At 26.9% G+C, this 19,613-nt stretch overlaps 3 protein-coding genes across 4 annotated transcripts; 1 reads left to right on the forward strand and 2 right to left on the reverse strand.

Moving 5' to 3' along the window:
- Positions 1–1,908: 1,908 nt before the first annotated feature.
- LOC112679290 (zinc finger MYM-type protein 5-like) lies at positions 1,909–3,200 on the reverse strand. Its single transcript, XM_025549033.1, has 2 exons — positions 2,294–3,200; positions 1,909–2,221 (listed from the first exon to the last, which is right to left on the reverse strand). Exons 1-2 carry the CDS (start codon positions 2,502–2,504, stop codon positions 2,022–2,024), a joined length of 411 nt encoding a protein of 136 aa, XP_025404818.1. The 5' UTR covers positions 2,505–3,200; the 3' UTR covers positions 1,909–2,021.
- Positions 3,201–7,371: 4,171 nt separating this feature from the next.
- Positions 7,372–9,790, reverse strand: LOC112679276 (protein transport protein SEC31-like). 2 transcript variants are annotated; one of them, XM_025549017.1, is made up of 2 exons: positions 9,376–9,790; positions 7,372–8,662 (listed from the first exon to the last, which is right to left on the reverse strand). In XM_025549017.1, the coding sequence occupies exon 2, from the start codon at positions 8,046–8,048 to the stop codon at positions 7,620–7,622; it is 429 nt and encodes a 142-aa protein (XP_025404802.1). In that variant the 5' UTR covers positions 8,049–8,662; positions 9,376–9,790; the 3' UTR covers positions 7,372–7,619. Both variants share the same exon structure in this region, with proteins under 2 accessions (XP_025404802.1, XP_025404803.1).
- A 494-nt stretch (positions 9,791–10,284) lies between these two features.
- On the forward strand, positions 10,285–11,619 carry LOC112679265 (40S ribosomal protein S21). The gene is made up of 4 exons (XM_025549002.1): positions 10,285–10,448; positions 10,545–10,680; positions 11,424–11,479; positions 11,545–11,619. The coding sequence occupies exons 1-4, from the start codon at positions 10,399–10,401 to the stop codon at positions 11,552–11,554; spliced, it is 252 nt and encodes an 83-aa protein (XP_025404787.1). The 5' UTR covers positions 10,285–10,398; the 3' UTR covers positions 11,555–11,619.
- Positions 11,620–19,613: the final 7,994 nt, after the last annotated feature.

The raw sequence follows: 19,613 nt of genomic DNA on the forward strand, positions 1-19,613 counted from the left end.
AAAAATATATATTGACCATTGTAGTTATCAAGTCATATAACTAAATAAATGTGGTTTAATCAATAGGAATTTCTAACATGTTTTTTTTTTGGAACCTTTAGTTAGTAACTACTATAGTTCAACAATTACAGATAGTGATTATATAAACCAACTAAGAAATTAAAATAACATAGAGGCAAAAGAAATTGGTGATAATTAAATGATAAGTATACAAAAGGTATTAATGAGAAATAATGATTATTATTTTGAATTCGGGAAGATATAATTAAGAAGAGTTAGTATTCTTAGATAGTAATGAGTTTCAGAGTGTGGATAAAAGTGAAATTAATGAAGTAATGAGGGAATGTAATTGTGTAACAAATTGAGATAAAATATTTGATATAGATTCAATATTATTAGAATTGTTTGAGTTGCTTGAAGTTGCTTCTGCGTATGTCTTGGCTCTGGATTTTTCTTTGTGTCGAGTGTGCGTGGACTGGCAAGACCACCTTTGAGGACACTAATGGTGGTACATGTGGCGTGGTCTTGAGGTAACCATTCTTATAATTCTTATAATAGGTGTTTATAAATTTCTTTAATGAAGGACAACCTTTTAAGTTTGCGGTATGTGCGCCAGAACATAATGCACACTTTGCAGGCAGTTTCGAAGATTTGACACAGTCCTTGGTTAAATGGTTGTTGCCGCATTTGACACAACGTGGTGATTCGCTACAGCAGGATCGAGTGTGACCGTATTGCTGTAGTATTTGCATTGAAGAGGGTAACGGGATTGATGCGGGTTTTTGATAAATATTTTGGAGTTAAGGAGGGAGGATAATTGGAATCATAGGTGCAATTTAGGGGGAGCTTGTGTGTGCTTAGCATCCCAAAATGTTTTCATGTTAATTTACATTTAAGTATTCAATACTCATTTTGTAAAGAAAACCAGAGTTTTTATTGTAAAAGTATATAAATTTATTATTTAAATAATGGTGGTGGAAGTTCGTCTTTCATCTCTTCAGTCTTCTAACTGGATAATAGTAGTAGGTAGGGTTGCCAGATTTTTAAATCCCTAAGCCGGGACATTATATTGAATGACTTTTTTTATTTTGATACGAAAATAAAATAAGTATATAATTTTGTAATTTAAATATTTATTGGCTAATACAAAAATACATTATTACTGTATATAACCATACTGATTGAAATATATATTATTGATTTTCCATTGATTTTCATATTGATAAGTCTGTTAAAGAAAACGTTATCAATCTAGCCAGTGTTTAATGATCTTTGATTACATTTTAATATTAATTCATTTATGCATTTCTGTGTATTTAAGATTGGTAATACAACGAAACTTGCATTTGTTTAACTTTTAAGATACTGTTTTTGCATCAAAGAAACATTTTGAAAATCCTGTTACACAAATTAACAGACGCCTACATTAGGCGGAATCAAGCTTGGATTAAGACATTTAGAGGCCTAGAGGCCAAAATTTTTACGAAGCCTTTGATAGAACTTAAATGAACTAATCTTTCATAAACACTGGTTAATGTGTAGTACCGAATTACAATAGCCATTTAATCTACTTTTGATTGGTCTGGAATGGAATCGATGATAAAAGAAAAATATTTTGCTTCTTTTATTTGAGCTAATATAAAATGTATAACATTATTTTGTAATAAAATTATTATTTCATTGCATATGGTTTTAGAAAGATACGAAGGATGTCCTTTTCCTTTATTACCGTTCTTTTCTATATGGATTTTAAAAATGGATCGAATTTAGAAATAAGTTCCAATAGGTGTATCAAGAACATTTCCATTGTTAGTAACACCAAATACTCCATTATCACCACTTAATGATAAATCTCTATATGTAAGAAATGTAATTACAGAAATTACACGAATCACAACATCATTCCAGTATTTTGTCTCCATTGATATTTGTTTCAACATATCTTTATATATTGAATAGTTAACATTTGAACGTAATAGCCATTTTGTAAATGCACTTCTATGATCAATACTGTTTTCATGTTATGATAATTTCTCATATTTCTTCCAATTATCAAATCCTTTGCTAACAAAAAGACTATTTAAACGACTTGAAAACAATTTACACATAAAACAATAAATGGATCCTTGTTTAATTGAGTACATTACCCACTTTCGATCACCAATTTCTCCATTGGGTAGAGTTCGTTTGAACATGGACGCCGTAAATAACCTTTTGTGATCTAAATATACAAAAATAAAATAATTGTATTCATTATTGGTTAAATAAAACTCATTGAATATAAATAAAATACCATATAAACGCGCAGACTGTTTGAAATCATCATTCTTATTTTGAAAAAACTCGGGTCCTTTCTGAGTACAGTATTCTCTGAAACTGTTACTTATTTTTTCAGGCCAATAGTATGGATCACGTATTTTATACTTGTTAAATATTATGTCAGAAACCAGATCAGAAATATTTGTCATCTCAAGTTTTATATCTGCAGTAGGGTGACCATACATCCTGTTTTTTACAGGATTGTCCTTTATTTCAGTATTGTGTCCTATTGTCCTGACAAACTTCTTTCAGGACACTTTTTGTCCTATTTTTTTGATCAAACGAAATTAATTTGAAAACGAAACTTACGAAAGTAATGAATAATGATTATAATTATAATCTTGTGATTGTTTGAATTTATCAGTATGAGAAGAATGTTTACGAGTTATCGGAACTTATCTGAGTTATCGAAATGACCATTTTGGAAAAATGGGGATATCAATTTGAACCACTAAAAGTTTTTCGTTGGATTCAAGTACTAGATTTTCCAATTTGGATTGACATTTAAGAGAGTTTGAAATATATTATTAAGAATAATCCAACATTGAAATTTAAAATATTTTAGAGCATTCAATGGCTATTCCCGGAACTAACGCGTCGGTAGAAAGAGTATTTTAAATTACAAATGTTTTATGGACATATGAGAAAAGTCGATTTCTCGTGGACACAATTAGATCGATAATGATCGTAAAACAACATTTTAAAAAATGTTTCTTGTACAGAATTTCATATATTTCTTTAAGAAAATCCACAATTATTAAAGCTAATTACTTCTTCAGAAAAATATGAAAGATCAAATAGTGAAAACATGTCTGAACAATCGTCATCAAAATGAATTAAGAAGTTTTATAAAAAAGTAAAGTACATGAATTTAATGTTATACAGTGTTATGAAAAATTGTGTTTTTTCACAATTAAAAATTAATAAATATATATATATATATGTCCTGTATTTTTTTTTTTACATATGGTCACCCTAATCTACAGTAAAATAAGTTTATAAATCAGCATTTTATTAATTATCACTAATTTTACTTTGTTCTTTTAAAACTATGTACAGACATATCTTGAACTTGGTTGTCAATACCTAAAATAAACACAAACACATAAATATAGTACAATTTAAAGCTAAATATGTTTTTTAAATGTATTACTTTGATCATTTTCAGTTAATAACAAAACATTTTGATTTGATTGATTAACACTACATTGTTCATTTAAAACTGTTTCCCTATGTACAGACACACCTTCAACTTGGTTGTCAATACCTAACTGTTTATTACTTACGTTAATCGTTATCATTACTATTATAATTTATAATATATTGTATTAGTTAGTAATATATTACTAAGTGTGCACAGAAAACAGAAAAACTAGGCTACAGTGATTGATTTTATACAATATTATTCTATAAAATCAGTTACATAGATATTTTATCTAATATATATCGTAGAAGTTTAGGCCACTAGATCATTAAATACTATATATGCTTATATAAATACATAATTAAATACTATTATTAAGTATTATTATTAGTATTATTATTATTATTATTACGTGTATGTATAACTTTTGTTAATTATGCTGTAATCTCAATTGCTCTTTATTGAGCGTAAATAAGCTATTATTATTATTAAATAGGCTGGCTATAAATGCAGCATTGATTAAATATCAATATTTAATCAATGAAATGCAGTATGTAGATTAAATTTAAGAGGTATTTAGTCAAATATAGCTGTTACTATGCAGAGAAGTATAGGACGTAGGATCGACATGAATTTTGGTTGAATTGTAATGATGGCGATGTAAGTACCCCGTGCATTCTGTAAAAATATTTGGTCGTGCCATATCGTGTTAAAAACTTTAAAAAACAAAAAAAAAATAATTAATTTTAGCGCTACCACATCAAAAGGATGGACAACAATTTATTTTATTTTAGTTTTTTTTTACTAAAGAAAAATGTACAATCTATACTACAAGCAAATATTACACTAATTAGAATATAATTGAAATGAGAAACATGATTGGTGGGAAGAGGCCCATTAACAAAACCTTATCATTTATTATCTAATTAACAATTAAATAATTAATGAGAACACTTAGTATTTATTGTAATAGGTCACGGGACTTGTCCTCTTATAGGTGTCATTCTAGGTTTTCGTGTAAGGTATAAGCGGGCATATATTTTCTAAATGGGCTTATGTAGGAGTCGAGCTTGTAATGGAATCCTATATCGTAGGTATGTGGTTGCTAATTCTTAAACGCCTTATCCAACGAGAACGCGGTGCGACGCGACGAAAAAAATTATCAATCATATAAAAACAGATTTGATTGTCCATCGTACACGATAAACGCGGACGACTCAAAAGAATTAATTTGGTCGCGTTTGCTGCACGATTTGAAAATTAAATCGTTTTGTTTTTGGTCGCACGTTTAAGCGAATATACATAAATGTTTTATAATCATAATATAAATAACGTTTTATTTATTTACGATTTATATAAGTTAATATTTAGCTTATATAAGTTAATAGATAATATAAATTATTAAATTATAATATATAGTATTTAATGTATAATATTATATATTTATATATTATTATTAGCATATGGCTCCGGCAAGCACTAAATAATAAATACAAAAAAAGATAAATGACAATAATATAAGCTACAATAATAGTAATAAAACAAATAAATAAAATAAATAGTTATAAATAGTCACAGCCGCACGCCTAAGTTTTTCATCCGTTCGATGCTCTCCTCACTGGCTGTGTGGATTTCCTCAATACCTCCTGAGAACTTCATTAACAGGCATTCTTCGACTATATGTTTGATGGTTTGCTTTTGTCCGCAACTACATATAGGAGATTCCACCATGCTCCACTTGTGTAAGAAATAATTGCATTTTCCCTGGTTGGTTCTAATACGATTTAGGGTGGTCCATAAGGCACGTGGTAAGTTGAAGCCTGGTATTTTTACCGTTGGATCTTCAACTAGTGATGAATTACGTACCTCAGACCCTAGCCAAATCTTTTTCCATTCAGCCTGTAAATCGTTAACGATTATATCTACATCCCAAACAGGGCGTTTATAATATATCATTAGAAGGCTTTTTTATTGAATATCAAATGATTTTATTTGAAATACCATAATTCCATATTGGTATTAAAATATCTTTTTGTTAAAATAAAATATTAAAAAAGGTTACCAAATCATATGCCAAGAAATTTTTCTTATTTAATTATTCAAAGGAAAAACTATTTCATTTAGATTTCTTATATAAAAAAAAAATTGTAAGATTTAATTTTCAGAGTCAGGACAATAATTGTAAATTATTATTTAAGGTTGATAGAAACTTTTTACTCACCGATGAAAGTTTGAAATAAATATCTCATATTCCATCTATCAAGAAGAAACTTTATTTTATTTTTTTTTTTTACTTCTGATAAGGCAAATTCTTCATTTGATAACATATCATTGTAAGTTGAAGAATCAGAGAACCATCAACTCTTGTCACATTTGGTTGGTTATTATAAATTATCTGTGAGCTACACAATTCATAATCTGTAGGAATGGTTACCCTTTGCAATTCAGTTATATCTGCATTATCACAATCTGAATTGCCATAACCCAAGGTTAAGTCTCCATTTACCACATCAGCCACAAAGTTTCCAATTATATAATTTTCTTGATTCATATTTTGTACTTAATAACACAAAATATAACCTATATTGTAATTAATTTAAGTATAAATTTTTTTTAACCATACAGTTTATTATTTATGTACCCCATATAATATTAATTAATAAGAATTATAATAATAATAATAATAATTATAATAATAATAATAATAATAATAATAATAATAATAATTATAATAATAATAATAATAATAATAATAATAATAATAATAATAATAAAAATAAAATATAAATAATAAAATAAAAGTTGTTTTAAAAATAATCTTTTTATCTAATCATTAATTTTCCATTAGGAACTTGATTAATATCTATTGGTGGACCACTAAACTCCTTAATACTGATTAAGGTCTTGGAAATTATATTTTGATTTTTGCTAACTTCATACGCTCTCATATGTGAATTATAAGAATCCAATTGAATTTGTTCAACAATAAAATATATAACATTATTTTGTACTATAACGATTTCAAGTATTTTATATAGGCATAAACTGTGTTTAAAACAAGTAACATGACTTACTATTTCATAAATTGTTCCTTTGAAGTCAATTTTTGAAAAAATAGTAACATTTGTAGATGACATGCTTAAGATATTAGATAAAAATTCAAAATCCGAATTAGTTTTATGTTTATCAAAAATTATAAACTCTTTGTAATGTTGTTGATTTAATAAAAAATGTGCAAATTTAAATGAGTATTTTTTTGCTAAAGTTAGACAAATATTTTTCCTCGAAGTTATTGCCCTTGCATACATTTTGAGTTCTTTATGTTTAGTCTCGTATTGAAAACACCAAAATGTCTAGGAGGCCCAGACTTCAGTATTATAGATGGATAATGGGTTAAAATATGATGTTTTGGTTTAAAGTTGTCATTGAAATACAAAATATAATTAGAATTATGTTTATTTATTAAGAAACGAGAATTAAACGAGAAATAGAGCTTTGTTGTGTCAACTCACGACTCAATAAAATTTCAATGATTTCTAGAAAGTTTATTAAAAAAATCCAAATTTCATCATCGTCTGGTATTAAATCACCTATCATGAGTGGGAAAAAATGAATAAAGCACATCATTTGCCTTGCTGACATTTTTAAGTGAAATTTAGATAGATGATGTTTCTTTATAGGAGGTGAAATATTTTGTTGTTCTAATTCATCATAGTTGAAATGTTGCTTTCGAAAATTCAATGTATCTAATGTTAATATTTTTACTGTCACTGTATAATAATTGATTATGTGACACATATTGTAATGACTGATGCCCTCAAATATGTCGTGCATTACATCAACACAAAAGTTTGTAGTAACATGAAAACAATTTATGTTATTTAAAATAATATTTTGACAAACCCCTGTTTGTAAAAAATGATTGATTTCTACATCTTGTGTATAGTTTTCAAAATTACGGGTTAATGTGGGATCCTCTTCGCTTAATGTATGTGTTAATGTTTTATGCGCTTTGCAAAACCTACAGAAATAATTTGCAGAAAATGCGACAAAAACGAGTGCGTCTATTTATCAGTGTATAGTTTGTACAAAATTTAGAAAAATAAAAAATTTAACATAACATCAAAAGATAACATCAACATCGTAAGTGTAAGTATTATAATGGGCTGCTGGACTGCGTGGATGGAGATTGTTTAGCCAAATCAAAAAGTACCATCGATTTTTTTGACCAGAAACCCAAGTACAGGGTTGACAGAGGACTTCGACGGTACTCCGCGTAAGTCGGCAACGAATAGACGAGTGGCTGTTTCATCGGCTGGTGCAAAACCGACACGTCAGGTGGTCCCGTTGGAGCGGTTAAAAGCGGAACTCTTAAAAGGTTCCGTATTTCATTGTATTTCTGATCGACTTGCGAGATTTCGGGCGATCCGTTCTGCGGGTCGATCGGTAGAGAGGGTGGCTGTCCACTTGGTTTGGATGGCGGGAGTTCGGACGATCCGTTCACCGGGTCTAACGGTGGAGAGGGTGGCTGTTCACTTGGTTCGGATTGCGGGGATTTGGGCGATCCATTTTGACCGAAAGGCATTAGTTTGGGTGGTTCATTGTTTAGACCAATTGGTACAAGTTCCGGCTGTCCGGCATATCGGACGGCGGAAGCGTCGTGGACCGTCCCATCAGGCTGGGAGGGGGGAGTTCAGGTGATTCGTTCGGACCATAAACCGGATGTTCAGTTGGTTCCGTCTGGTCGGGTGATTGCGAATCCGGTGATCCCGTTGGGTTGTACGACGACGGTCCATTTTCGCCGTCATCGGCCGTATCCTCGAACTCGAGACCAACGATGTTTTGTTCGTTTAGACGGGACTTTCGACGACGTTCGTCCTCGAATTGCTGCAGCGCGTTGTGACGGTAAACGCCGAAGCCGATGCCGGCGATTAACATGCACCATCGACTTAATCGGATCAATGGCGACACGTTCACCGGGCACAAGAACTGTCTGACCATACTTGAATGGTTATATTTAGTCACTTGGAAGTACACGATTTTTGTCCGATTTGGGTGGTTCGACGGATGGTATGCTAGGGTGGTTAATACCCGGGGAGGGGCGGGACACAATGCACCGTGTGCGTAGGAATTAGAAAAACCTAATGTATTTATGTACCGCCGATGCGACGGTGAAAATACCAAACGGTATGCGTATACCTGCAAGCAGAACAGATGATTGGAGGAGCTTTAACATTTTAGAGACGGTAAATCTAAGTGCCGTAGGTCAGGGGTCGGGAACCTTTTCGTAGGAAAGAGCGATTTTTTAAAAAGTTACAAAAACATGATGTCTAGAAAGCCGCAGAAATATTATCACCATAATATTGCACAATATAATTTATAATGTTTTACGGGTCTCGATAATGATACATTTTCTAAAGAGCCACAGATTGCATGTTGAGAGCCGCGGTTCCTGACCGCTGCCGTTGGTGAACAATTAAAATCAACAATAGTGATGTTCATAGAAATTTGAAATTTCTATATACTAGAATACTAATATTATATACTTATGTACTTATATACTAATATTATATCCCTTGATCTGATATAATTTCCAAAATATATTGACTTTTTTTGTACTTTATTTACTATATATTTTATTTCATATTATTTTTTTACTTCATAAAATAACAATTTTAATTATATTAGTACAGCGAAAAATGTTGACATACTGGTCAATGAAAAATAGGTAATTATTTCAAAACTATTTTTATAAACATTTGAATTTTAAAATTAGACAAAACTGGATAAAAATCAAGAAAATATGCCACACTTTTGTAACTCGAATCTCATCAAATTTTCAATTTTTATAATTAAAGCATGAAAAATGATTTTACATATCCTACTTGATAGTCAATAAAAACACTGCTTACCTGAAAAATATATGAAGAAACGCAAATCTTCTGTGAAAAAATTGCGTGTAAACGGCAACAATATCCGTCACTGACTTTATTAGGTATTTATAAATATAAGTATATATTATAATATATACTTATATTTGTGTATAGATACCTGGTTGAAAAGTAAACTGGATGCAACTGGAACGGACAGACAACAAAACAGTAATGATCGGATAATAAATTGAACGCCGGATAATAATCGAATCGTCATAACAATCATCAGTTTACAAGCATCGATAATAATACGAGCTAAATACATAATTTTTTATTTTTTCCCACAGACGGCCCTAGTACCTACTTATCAGGCCCGTAGCTAGATATTTCAAGGGGGGGGGAGGTTATTTAAAATTATTCATAACAAAATAATTACTTTACGTATACTTTATTGTACAAGCGTAGAAACACATAAGTACAGAATATCTATTTATGTATAATGTACTATTGTATGAGAAAGTATTTAAATATTTTATTAAAATTTCAGATGAATATTTTTTGTCATTTGTACCTATTTTAAATTGTGCATATATAACACAAAACCACGGTTTTGGTTTATTAGACATAAAGGTGTAATGAGAAGCCGGATTAAAAGAAAAAAAAACTTAACTTTTTAACAAGTTAATGTCTATCATAGTTGATATGTAACATTTTGGTACATAAGATTGAGAATTGATTAAAAACAATGCCAACTAGAGCGATATAATTACGAAGCCAAAAAATTTACATGATTGTGTGTATTTTAGACTCCGCCACCTGGTGAATAAATAGGAAATTCTCAAGTATCATGGAATAAACAACAATTTATCTGTGGCAGATAGTGGCTGTATAATCAAAGATGTTACAAAACTTTCTACCAATTTCGAGGTTATGTGTACGATTTTATAATTCATTCTTTAAATCGTGATTGCCTTTGATGTATTTACTTCTGTCAAATCTTTTTAGATTTCGTCTTATTCAGTTTTTTGGTTCGTAGTTAGTCAGAAAACTTCAAAATTCAACATGCAAAACGACGCAGGAGAATTCGTTGACTTGTATTGCCCAAGAAAATGGTAAGGAATTGTATGATGACCTGTCCATTGTAATTATCGAAGATTACATTTCGAGCCACATGGCAAATTGTTTATAATTTAATATTTTATTTATAGTTCAGCTAGTAACCGTATCATTCCTGCAAAAGATCATGCTTCTATTCAGATCAATTTGGCTGAAATAGACTCGTCAACTGGCCGTATTACTGGAAATCACAAAATCTTCACCATTAGTGGAGCTATCCGTCGAATGGTTTGTATAATGTATAATTATTAGTGTTCAAACGTATAAATTGTCAGTTTTTATAGGTAGATATTAATTTAAAAAAATATTACCTTTAAAACAATACATATTAAGTATGATTGTGATTTATGTTAGAAATTATAGTTTTTCGATTTATTATAATTAGGCTTGTCATTTATTCCATTTTGACTGGAACAGTCTTATTTTTAAAAGCATGTTCCGATATCCCTGCCGATTATTTAGTTTGTCCCGGTTAATAGAAGCTGAAAGAAAATAACATTTAATATTATATTATTTAATAGTAAATATTTAAATTACAAAATGAAATATTTATTTTTGTGTCCACCTATATGAACATTTTATAAAAAAAAAAAAAAGCCTTTCAATATGTTTTATTTGCTGTAATGTTTATGATAAAGGCAAAACCCTAATTATAATGTAATATGATAACAATTGTGTTATGCAGACCAATTTTTTGCTATCTTACTGATATAGGACTATTTTTAAAACTGATTGAAAAATAGATATTTATACAAACTTCCTTAGCATTCAACTCAATAGAAATTTGTTATAATTCTTTATTTGTCATTTTGTTATCTTAATATAGGATTGTATTTATTAATTAGGTTATTTTAGAATACAATATTAATATTAGATACATGAATACAAAATGGTACATAACTAGTTTCTTTATTATATGAAAAAAAATGATAATTATTATTGAACCATACTAACTGTAAGATAATTTTCAGGGAGAGTCTGATGACTGCATAACAAGGTTAGCCAAGGAACATGGGATTGTAGCAAAGTAAGTAAATATTTTTTTGTCTGTTTAAATATGAACTAATGATATTTGATCTGGATTTGTTTCAGGAATTTCTAGGGTTACTTATGTTATGAATTTATTCTATTTTAATATGTGAATAATAAAAAAAAGATCCAAAACTATTCAGTGTTTTCATTTATTAAATAATAATGGTATAAAATAGATCAATTCAGTTAATTAAATTTTGAAATATTTAAAATGTACATAAGAAAAAGAAGCTAAAATAATATCTAAGTAATTAATGTAGAAATCGACAACAATAAATATTTTTTTATTAGACTGTCGACTAATAAAGTTTTGAATTTTCATATAAAGGTTTACACAATTAAAAAAGCTAATATATTCAGTTTTTTATACTATATTTTATTCTCTTCCATTGTTTTAAAAATATAATGATTGCTTGATTTAGTGATAGTTTATTAAGTAATTGCACCTAAAATATCAAAAATAAATATATTGGATTCTTCTCATTAATTATTATTGTTATTATTATTATAATTGCTGTTAGTTATTCAATAATATTTAAATTTCCATTAACAATTTTACTGTCACATTTATAGTTAATGAACTAAGTATTATTATTTATCTAACTAGAAGGTATTATAACAAAACTAAATATAGATTCAATACAAAAAAGTATGTAATTTAAACAGACCAAAACAATTCATCTGGAGTATACTACTAACAATTTTGGCTTCTCATACCAGATCAACTCGCATGGTGATATTAAATTAGATATTTGCATTATTATTAATTTTAAACTACTTCAATCATCAAACATGACTAAACATTAATTTATGGCATTGATGATTGTAAATTTAAGACTTTCATAATTTGTCATTTGGTTTGATTGGAAATACTAGTTTAGCATCAATGATTATGCTCTTACATAATTATTGAATGTTTTTTTGCATTTTCAAATCTAGGGAAATAATAGTTATAAATATATATATATATATATATATACATATATATATAATTTTTTCTATTCATTGTTACATGTTATATGCAAGCTTCAATTTTTGATTTTATAATAGTTACTTTAAATGTCTTTAAATATTGATGTGCATATGTTTAATTCCAGATATTCTTATTTATATTATAATGGCTTAAAACTTTAACTAGAAGAAAAGAATAATTTATAAGCCAAGTAGAATTAACAAATAACAATTTACAATTCTTTCAATATAAACTTAAAATTGTTATACATTTTTAGCTTTCTCATAATAGAGATTAGTGCATATGTTTTAGTTATAACTTGAAATTCGATAAAAGTAGTATTCACAAATTAATATCTTCAAAACTGATATTGCCTAATTAACCAGAACTTCAATATTTTTAATAGTTTTTAAATACAATTTAGTAACAAAAGTTAATTTAAAATAAGTATAATTTTTATTAGTTGTTATTACAATGCAAACACTTGTGGCATTTAGAGTTACTTATAAATTTATTTTTACACAAAGAGCTATTTATTCCACATACATTTTGAAGTAAGATACTTGCTCATTACAATATTTTATATTAATATAATTTTTAAGTATATAGATGATAGTTGATATTTGACGCCGGCCGGTCAAAGTAATCTTCAATTTTCACAAATTATGCCATTGTAGTTTGCCTTGTCAAAATAAATGATAAAAATAATACTTATTTCTGATAAACTTTTGTTAAAAAATTGTATTTTAAAATTAGTATCAACATTGAACTCCTGGTTAATTGTTGTTCTAACTAGTTAAAATCAATTTTGACGAAATTGATTTGTGAAAACTAGTATTGACTAGTTAATATTAGTTTTGAAGAATTTTGGGTTTGAACTGTAACATATATAAAACTATTGAGATATATTTGATATTTAATACATTTTTTACTATTATGGTAATACGAAGGAATTGTATTAAAAATTGTAAGATATAGAAGTAAAATTATAAAAATGTATCTCTAAGAATAATTAAATTATTTATTGGTCATAATATTTTGCAAATGTAATTAAATTGAATAATTAGAATATTTGTGAAAAAAATATAGTATGTCTTGAACTGCTGATATTGATTTTAAAATTAAGTTCTCTCTATACAGATTTACAATATATTTCATTTTGGAATTTAAACAAAAACTTATAAAATAGGTATAATCATGATATCTGTTAAAATAGAATATAGCATATGCAATAATAATGACTAGGCAAAATAATTTAAAATATAATAATTAAAAGAATAATTTTAATTTAAATTGTAATAAAATAACTAGGGTTTGGTATAATTTATATAATTATATAATATAGGTACTATTAAAGAACAAGGACGATTGAAATAGATAGGTAACAAGATGTACACTAATATGTTATTGATGTAATATACTAGCTCCAAATTTCACCGGTCAATATAAATAATGTTTTATAGCAGAAATACATTTAACTAATTTATCATTTGGCTCTCCATTGAAACAGTTGGTTTTAAATACATTTTAATAGTATTTTAACAATATTAAATTATTTAAGTTGATTTATAAAAAAAATTAAAATTACAGACTACCATTGTACAATGAGAGTAGTGAGACATAGGTAATAATGTAATATTAACACTAATATTGTTATTATTATTGTATTACAATATTTTAATTTACCTTTCAATTTAAACATCTAAAAATAATGTGCAGTGTCGTCGTTTGTTGTTAGGTAACTTAGACAATTGCCTAGGGCAGTGGTCGTCAACCGGCGGCCCGAGGGCTGTATCCGACCCACATGTCTCTTTTATACGGCCCGCATTAATTTCCAAAACTAAGATATGTTATTGAATATCATATCAATTTTGTGTATTGTCTGGCCCGTGAATCCTTTTTAATTTGTGATTGTGGCCCAAGGGTCCAAAAACTACTAGAGATTCAAAAGTAGATTTATTTAAATTTTGAACATCTGTTGATTAAATATTATTAGAAATTGTTGGTAATAAAGTTTCTACTGAATAATCATTTTCTAAAGATATGAACACATTATCTTGAAAGATGTGATCAGTTGGATATACAAAAAGGTGATTTTGTACACACAGTGGCGTTATTGTGGGGAGGCAAGTGCCCCCTTGACAATTTTTTGAGAGATAAAGGTATAATTTTGCCCTCCCCCTTCCTCCCAGATAATCCAACAGTACAAATAGCACCTTTTATTAATGAAATCTTATAGGTATTATTTAACAATATTGGTACCTAGTACCTGCTACCTACAATTTATTTAAATCTAAACCACAAAATGAGTTAAAAGACTTATGTAAAATCAAACAATTAGATATACTGTATAAAATACATACAATAAAAATATGTTTTAACTGGTGTGGAGGAGGGGTGTCAGGGTTTGGTAACAATAAATATATTATATTGCCACCCCTAGATTTTTTTCAAGTTAACGCCACTGTGTACACATATAGTTGTTGAACTACAGAAATTATTTTGATATACTTTTTATAGCTATTAGGGACATCAGATTTATAATTTTTTAAAGATATTTTAATTGGCTTAAGATATTTATTCTGTTAATATCTTGTATCTCGTTTTATATCCCTACAGTATAAATTACAACCAAATTCTTGAGCACGCCCACAATTAATGAATTTATAAACGTTAAAAAATTATCGTTCAAGAGTAAATATAAGTTATATTTTTTTGTGTAATTTTAAAAATGTCTTTAATATAATATTAATTTAAAAATGTCAAATTCATGAAAAAAACTGATAATTTTTAAAACAATTAAATTTTTACATTTTATTAGTATTACCTACAGCATTTTATAGTAATCTCAGTCTTTGAAGAAAAATATATTAATACGAATTATTATATACTATTTGAAAATCGTTTAAAATGTTTTCCCTGTTCTTTTTTGGAGCCATTACAGCATGTCATTTTAATTTACTAAGTGTATAGTTATAAGATTCATCATGCATAAAATATGTTATGCAGATGTACGTCGTAATTATTAGGTAATTATTAGAAATCAGAATGAATCATAAAGTAATGCATTGGGGATGGTCTCAGAAAATAATTTCGAATAAATAAAAATTGAGCACAATGATATTATTAAATTTGTATTTCAATTTGTATATCAAATTTGTAATTGCATTTTTTTTTTTAAATATTTTATGTGAGCTATAAATTTGTTTTAGATAATTTAAACGCTAAATACGAAATTTTATTTTGCATATTTCAAAATACAATTTCTATTTTGCTTTTTTTTATCCTTTTAAATTCGTAGCCTTTAAAATATTTTTTCTTAAAAATAACAAACAGGTAGGTACCTAATTAGATTTAATAGTATTAATTATTTATATTTGTAATTAATTAATTTTAATTAACTAATTCTTCTTCATATGGTATAAGTTATATATTTATTTATATGATATAGCGACACGAGCGATCATGATAAGTTTTTTTAATGAGGGAAATTTAGATTTTATACATAATATTTTTTTTCCGCATATTTTAATATTTTTAGTGCATATTTAAGCGCTTATATGAATATTTTTAAGATCATATAACGCTTAGAGTTATAAGTTATGAGCCTTAATCATTATAAATAAATCCAGTGTATAATTAGTTATTTTAAAAAAGTAATAAGCTACTTTACTTGTTACTCATATAAAACAGTTATAAAATTTTTTTACTTTTCAGTAAAAAAAGTAACTACGTTACTTTAAAATTACAATTGAAAATAAAATTTTTATATATACATTTATCAGTAGAGCGCGTTTTAAGAGAATTTTTTTAATGTATATAAGTTCATTTAAATAAAAAATATACAATCGTAATTTAGCAACAAAAAAAAATTTTATTTTTTAACATTTAATTAAAATAATACATAAAAAAAAATTACATTTAAAATTATGCAACTTTACAGAAAAATTCTTTTTTTTCTTCTTCGTTTTAAAGGTATTTACTAACCAAAATCATTTTGTAGGTAGTTTTCATCTATAATAAAAAAAGAAATCAATTATAATTGATTATAATGACATTATAAAGTCAAAAAAATAAAACAAAAAAAACATAAAAATATGTAATATTGAAAACGTAAAATAAGCCCTTATAATAAAAATAAATGGTTAAACATTTAATTATGCAAAAATATGCTCTAAAATAATTCGATTGTTTAAATCGTTATGCCATTACACAAATTTTGTGCTAACTTAGCATATCATACGACCAACCATAATAAATATGCAAATGCATATAAATCTGCGTTCTATTTATCAGTATAATCTTTTATCTAGGTATTTTTCAAGCACTATTTATTATTATTATATATATTGCGCATATGCTGCTAATATCCCGACTGTACAAACTAAAATAAATCATTTTTTTTTTTTGTGAATTGATTTTATTCAATTTTTAAATTTTTTATTTAACCCAACTGTTTGGTTGCACTGAAAAATAACCGTTATCTACAATGATAGCAGCCCTCCCAGGAAAACAGCTGCATGTTTTTCTGTGACCATTATCTGTTTATTTTGTTTTGCACTTTTGCGCTCTCGTTTGTTATTTTTCGCACTCTCTCGTTTCTCCTCTCTTCCGTTCGATTGCCAGGCTAGAATGATTTGGAGAGTCGACAGAATTCAAAAGTCCTATAAAAAATGATTCATTAGTCATTGACATATACCGCTCTAGTCAATCTTGTTACGTGTAATGTTAGACTGTTATTTAATAAAGTAGTGTTTTAAATATCATTATTGTTCGTATCTGTTAAACAATGGTGTGCGATGTTGAGTGTTTTAATTGATTATGCGAAGTTATCCGTCTTTGGTATGTGTGATCATCAGTTCGTCGTCATTACTTCTGGACACGAATATTATTAGTGAGTACGGAATTGTATATTCAGTACAAAAACTTCATCTATGGTAAACACCTTTAATGATAGTTGTAAATGGTGAAAACTCAGACAGGAAAATCAATTTTTTCTAATTGCTATATAATTTGACTTATGCACATAATTAATGATTTTAATTATGTTAAAAATTGTTTTATTATAAAATTTGTTAATTTTGTGTGTAACTCATAAAGCAATGCAAATATATACTAAACTCAAACTGATGTCGCTACATTTATTAATGTCTATAGAATAATTATATTTTGATTTTTTTTATTATTTAATAGTGTTGTGAACCCATAGTATTTTTAATAGGTAGTCGTAACATAATATTTTTTTATTATAATAATACTATTACTTACATTGATATTCTTTTCAATTTATATATAATCGATTTTATAACTGGTTTTTTATTAATAGCTATGTTGTATCCATTTAAAAAATGACTGTCATGAGAATTGATGATAAATAAATCCTTTGAAAGTTGCTAGTTTAGAACTTGAAGAAATTAAATTAATTTTTATTATCTTTATTCAAAAATTAATAATTTAAATTTCTTAGATTTTAATTTCATGTTAAACTTGCTATGCAGATATTTATATATTTTTTTAAGATTATTTATATTTATATAAAGTTTAAGTTGTTTGTGTATTTATTTATTTATTCAACGTTAAAACTTTTTGATTTTTACGAGTTCAGATTCTCTTTGGCATTTTAATTGTTAGTGATTGTATTTAATCTGCAGAATAATCTTGATGCATTAATTTCTTTGGCGATAACAAGCCCATTATAATTATTTGATTATTGATTTAAAAAGTTAATGTTTGATTACTTATTTTATTATGTACCAAAAATATATTAGAATAAACTATAGATATTTTCTCGGCTATTATGATATCAAAACATATATTTATTTGGTACAAATTATTTTTAAACCTAATTAATTACTATAGATATAGGTATTTTGTTGTAGTATTTATATAATTATGAATATTTGTAGAAATAAGTATTTAAATCATAAATAAACTTGGCTTACATATTACTACTTTCAAGGTTAAATGTCCATTTTAGCCTATATGCTTATAACTTTTTGGGTCTTGGTCAATATTATAATTGTAATTTTTAGTATTTGTTTATTTATTAATTTTTTCTAATTATTGTTATTATTGTTCATACATTAAAAATTATTAAGTCTAAGGAATAAAAAGGATAAAAATATTTATTTCAATTAATTAATTTCTTATTAATTTCTTTGTTGATGAGTAATTTACAATGTTAGATTTTTAAAATTGTTTAGATTTGCTGGAATATAAAACCAATTGCACTTGGTACTTTTATGTAAAGTTACTAGAAAAATATTTATTGATGTCTGATCTTAATTTAAGAACTTATAAAATCATAAAAATTTAAAGTGCTTAATGTATTTACTGTCTTAAATCTTATTCATTGGATTATATATAATTTTATGAAACATATTGATGATTGTAAAATATAGAATTTGATTTTTACATGCAAGTATTAATTGATGGTTGTATCTATAATACTGCATACTAATGTATATATAATTCAAATTTTTTCACTGCTAACTTAACTATCAAAATCTTATTTATGGAATAATTTTTTAAAGTTATATGAAAATAATTTTTCTTAATAAAAAAAAAATAATAATAAATATAATTTGTGAAGTACTACAGAATTACCAGGCTTGGCTCAAGTGTTTAAGCAAACATAGGCGAAATTTAGTTTTTGCCACCCCTTTTGTGTAAATATTTTATCAAATATTTTTTTTTTATATATATAAATTATCCAGGAAAAATGCCGCCCTAGGCGTGTGCCTATGTCGCATACCTCTTGAGCCGGGCCTGAGAATTACAAAGAAACATAATATATACTCTATGTTCAGTTAATTTATATTATTTTATCTTAATTTAAATAGCTATTAATTCAAAAAAAATTGATTTACTATTTCACTTTTTAAAAATTATATCATTTTTGAGTTTATAATTTAGGAAACATTTCCTTTTGAATTTAGTTTGTTTTAGTACCTCCAGCTTAAATAATAATTTGAAGAGGGGAATTTTATTGTCCCCAATCATACTATATTAAATTGATCTACTTATATAGACATGTTAGACCATTATTACTGTTAATAGGAACATGAAGTATTAAACGAATAACATAATAAATAAGTTTATCGGTCTGCATTTCAACCTAAATAATTTATAACTACAGTTGCAACTATTGTAAACAAGGCAATTAAAATTATAAGCA

This window comes from Sipha flava, unplaced genomic scaffold, assembly GCF_003268045.1.
Source record: "Sipha flava isolate LNK unplaced genomic scaffold, YSA_version1 133_pilon_pilon, whole genome shotgun sequence".
Classification (NCBI taxonomy): domain Eukaryota; kingdom Metazoa; phylum Arthropoda; class Insecta; order Hemiptera; family Aphididae; genus Sipha; species Sipha flava.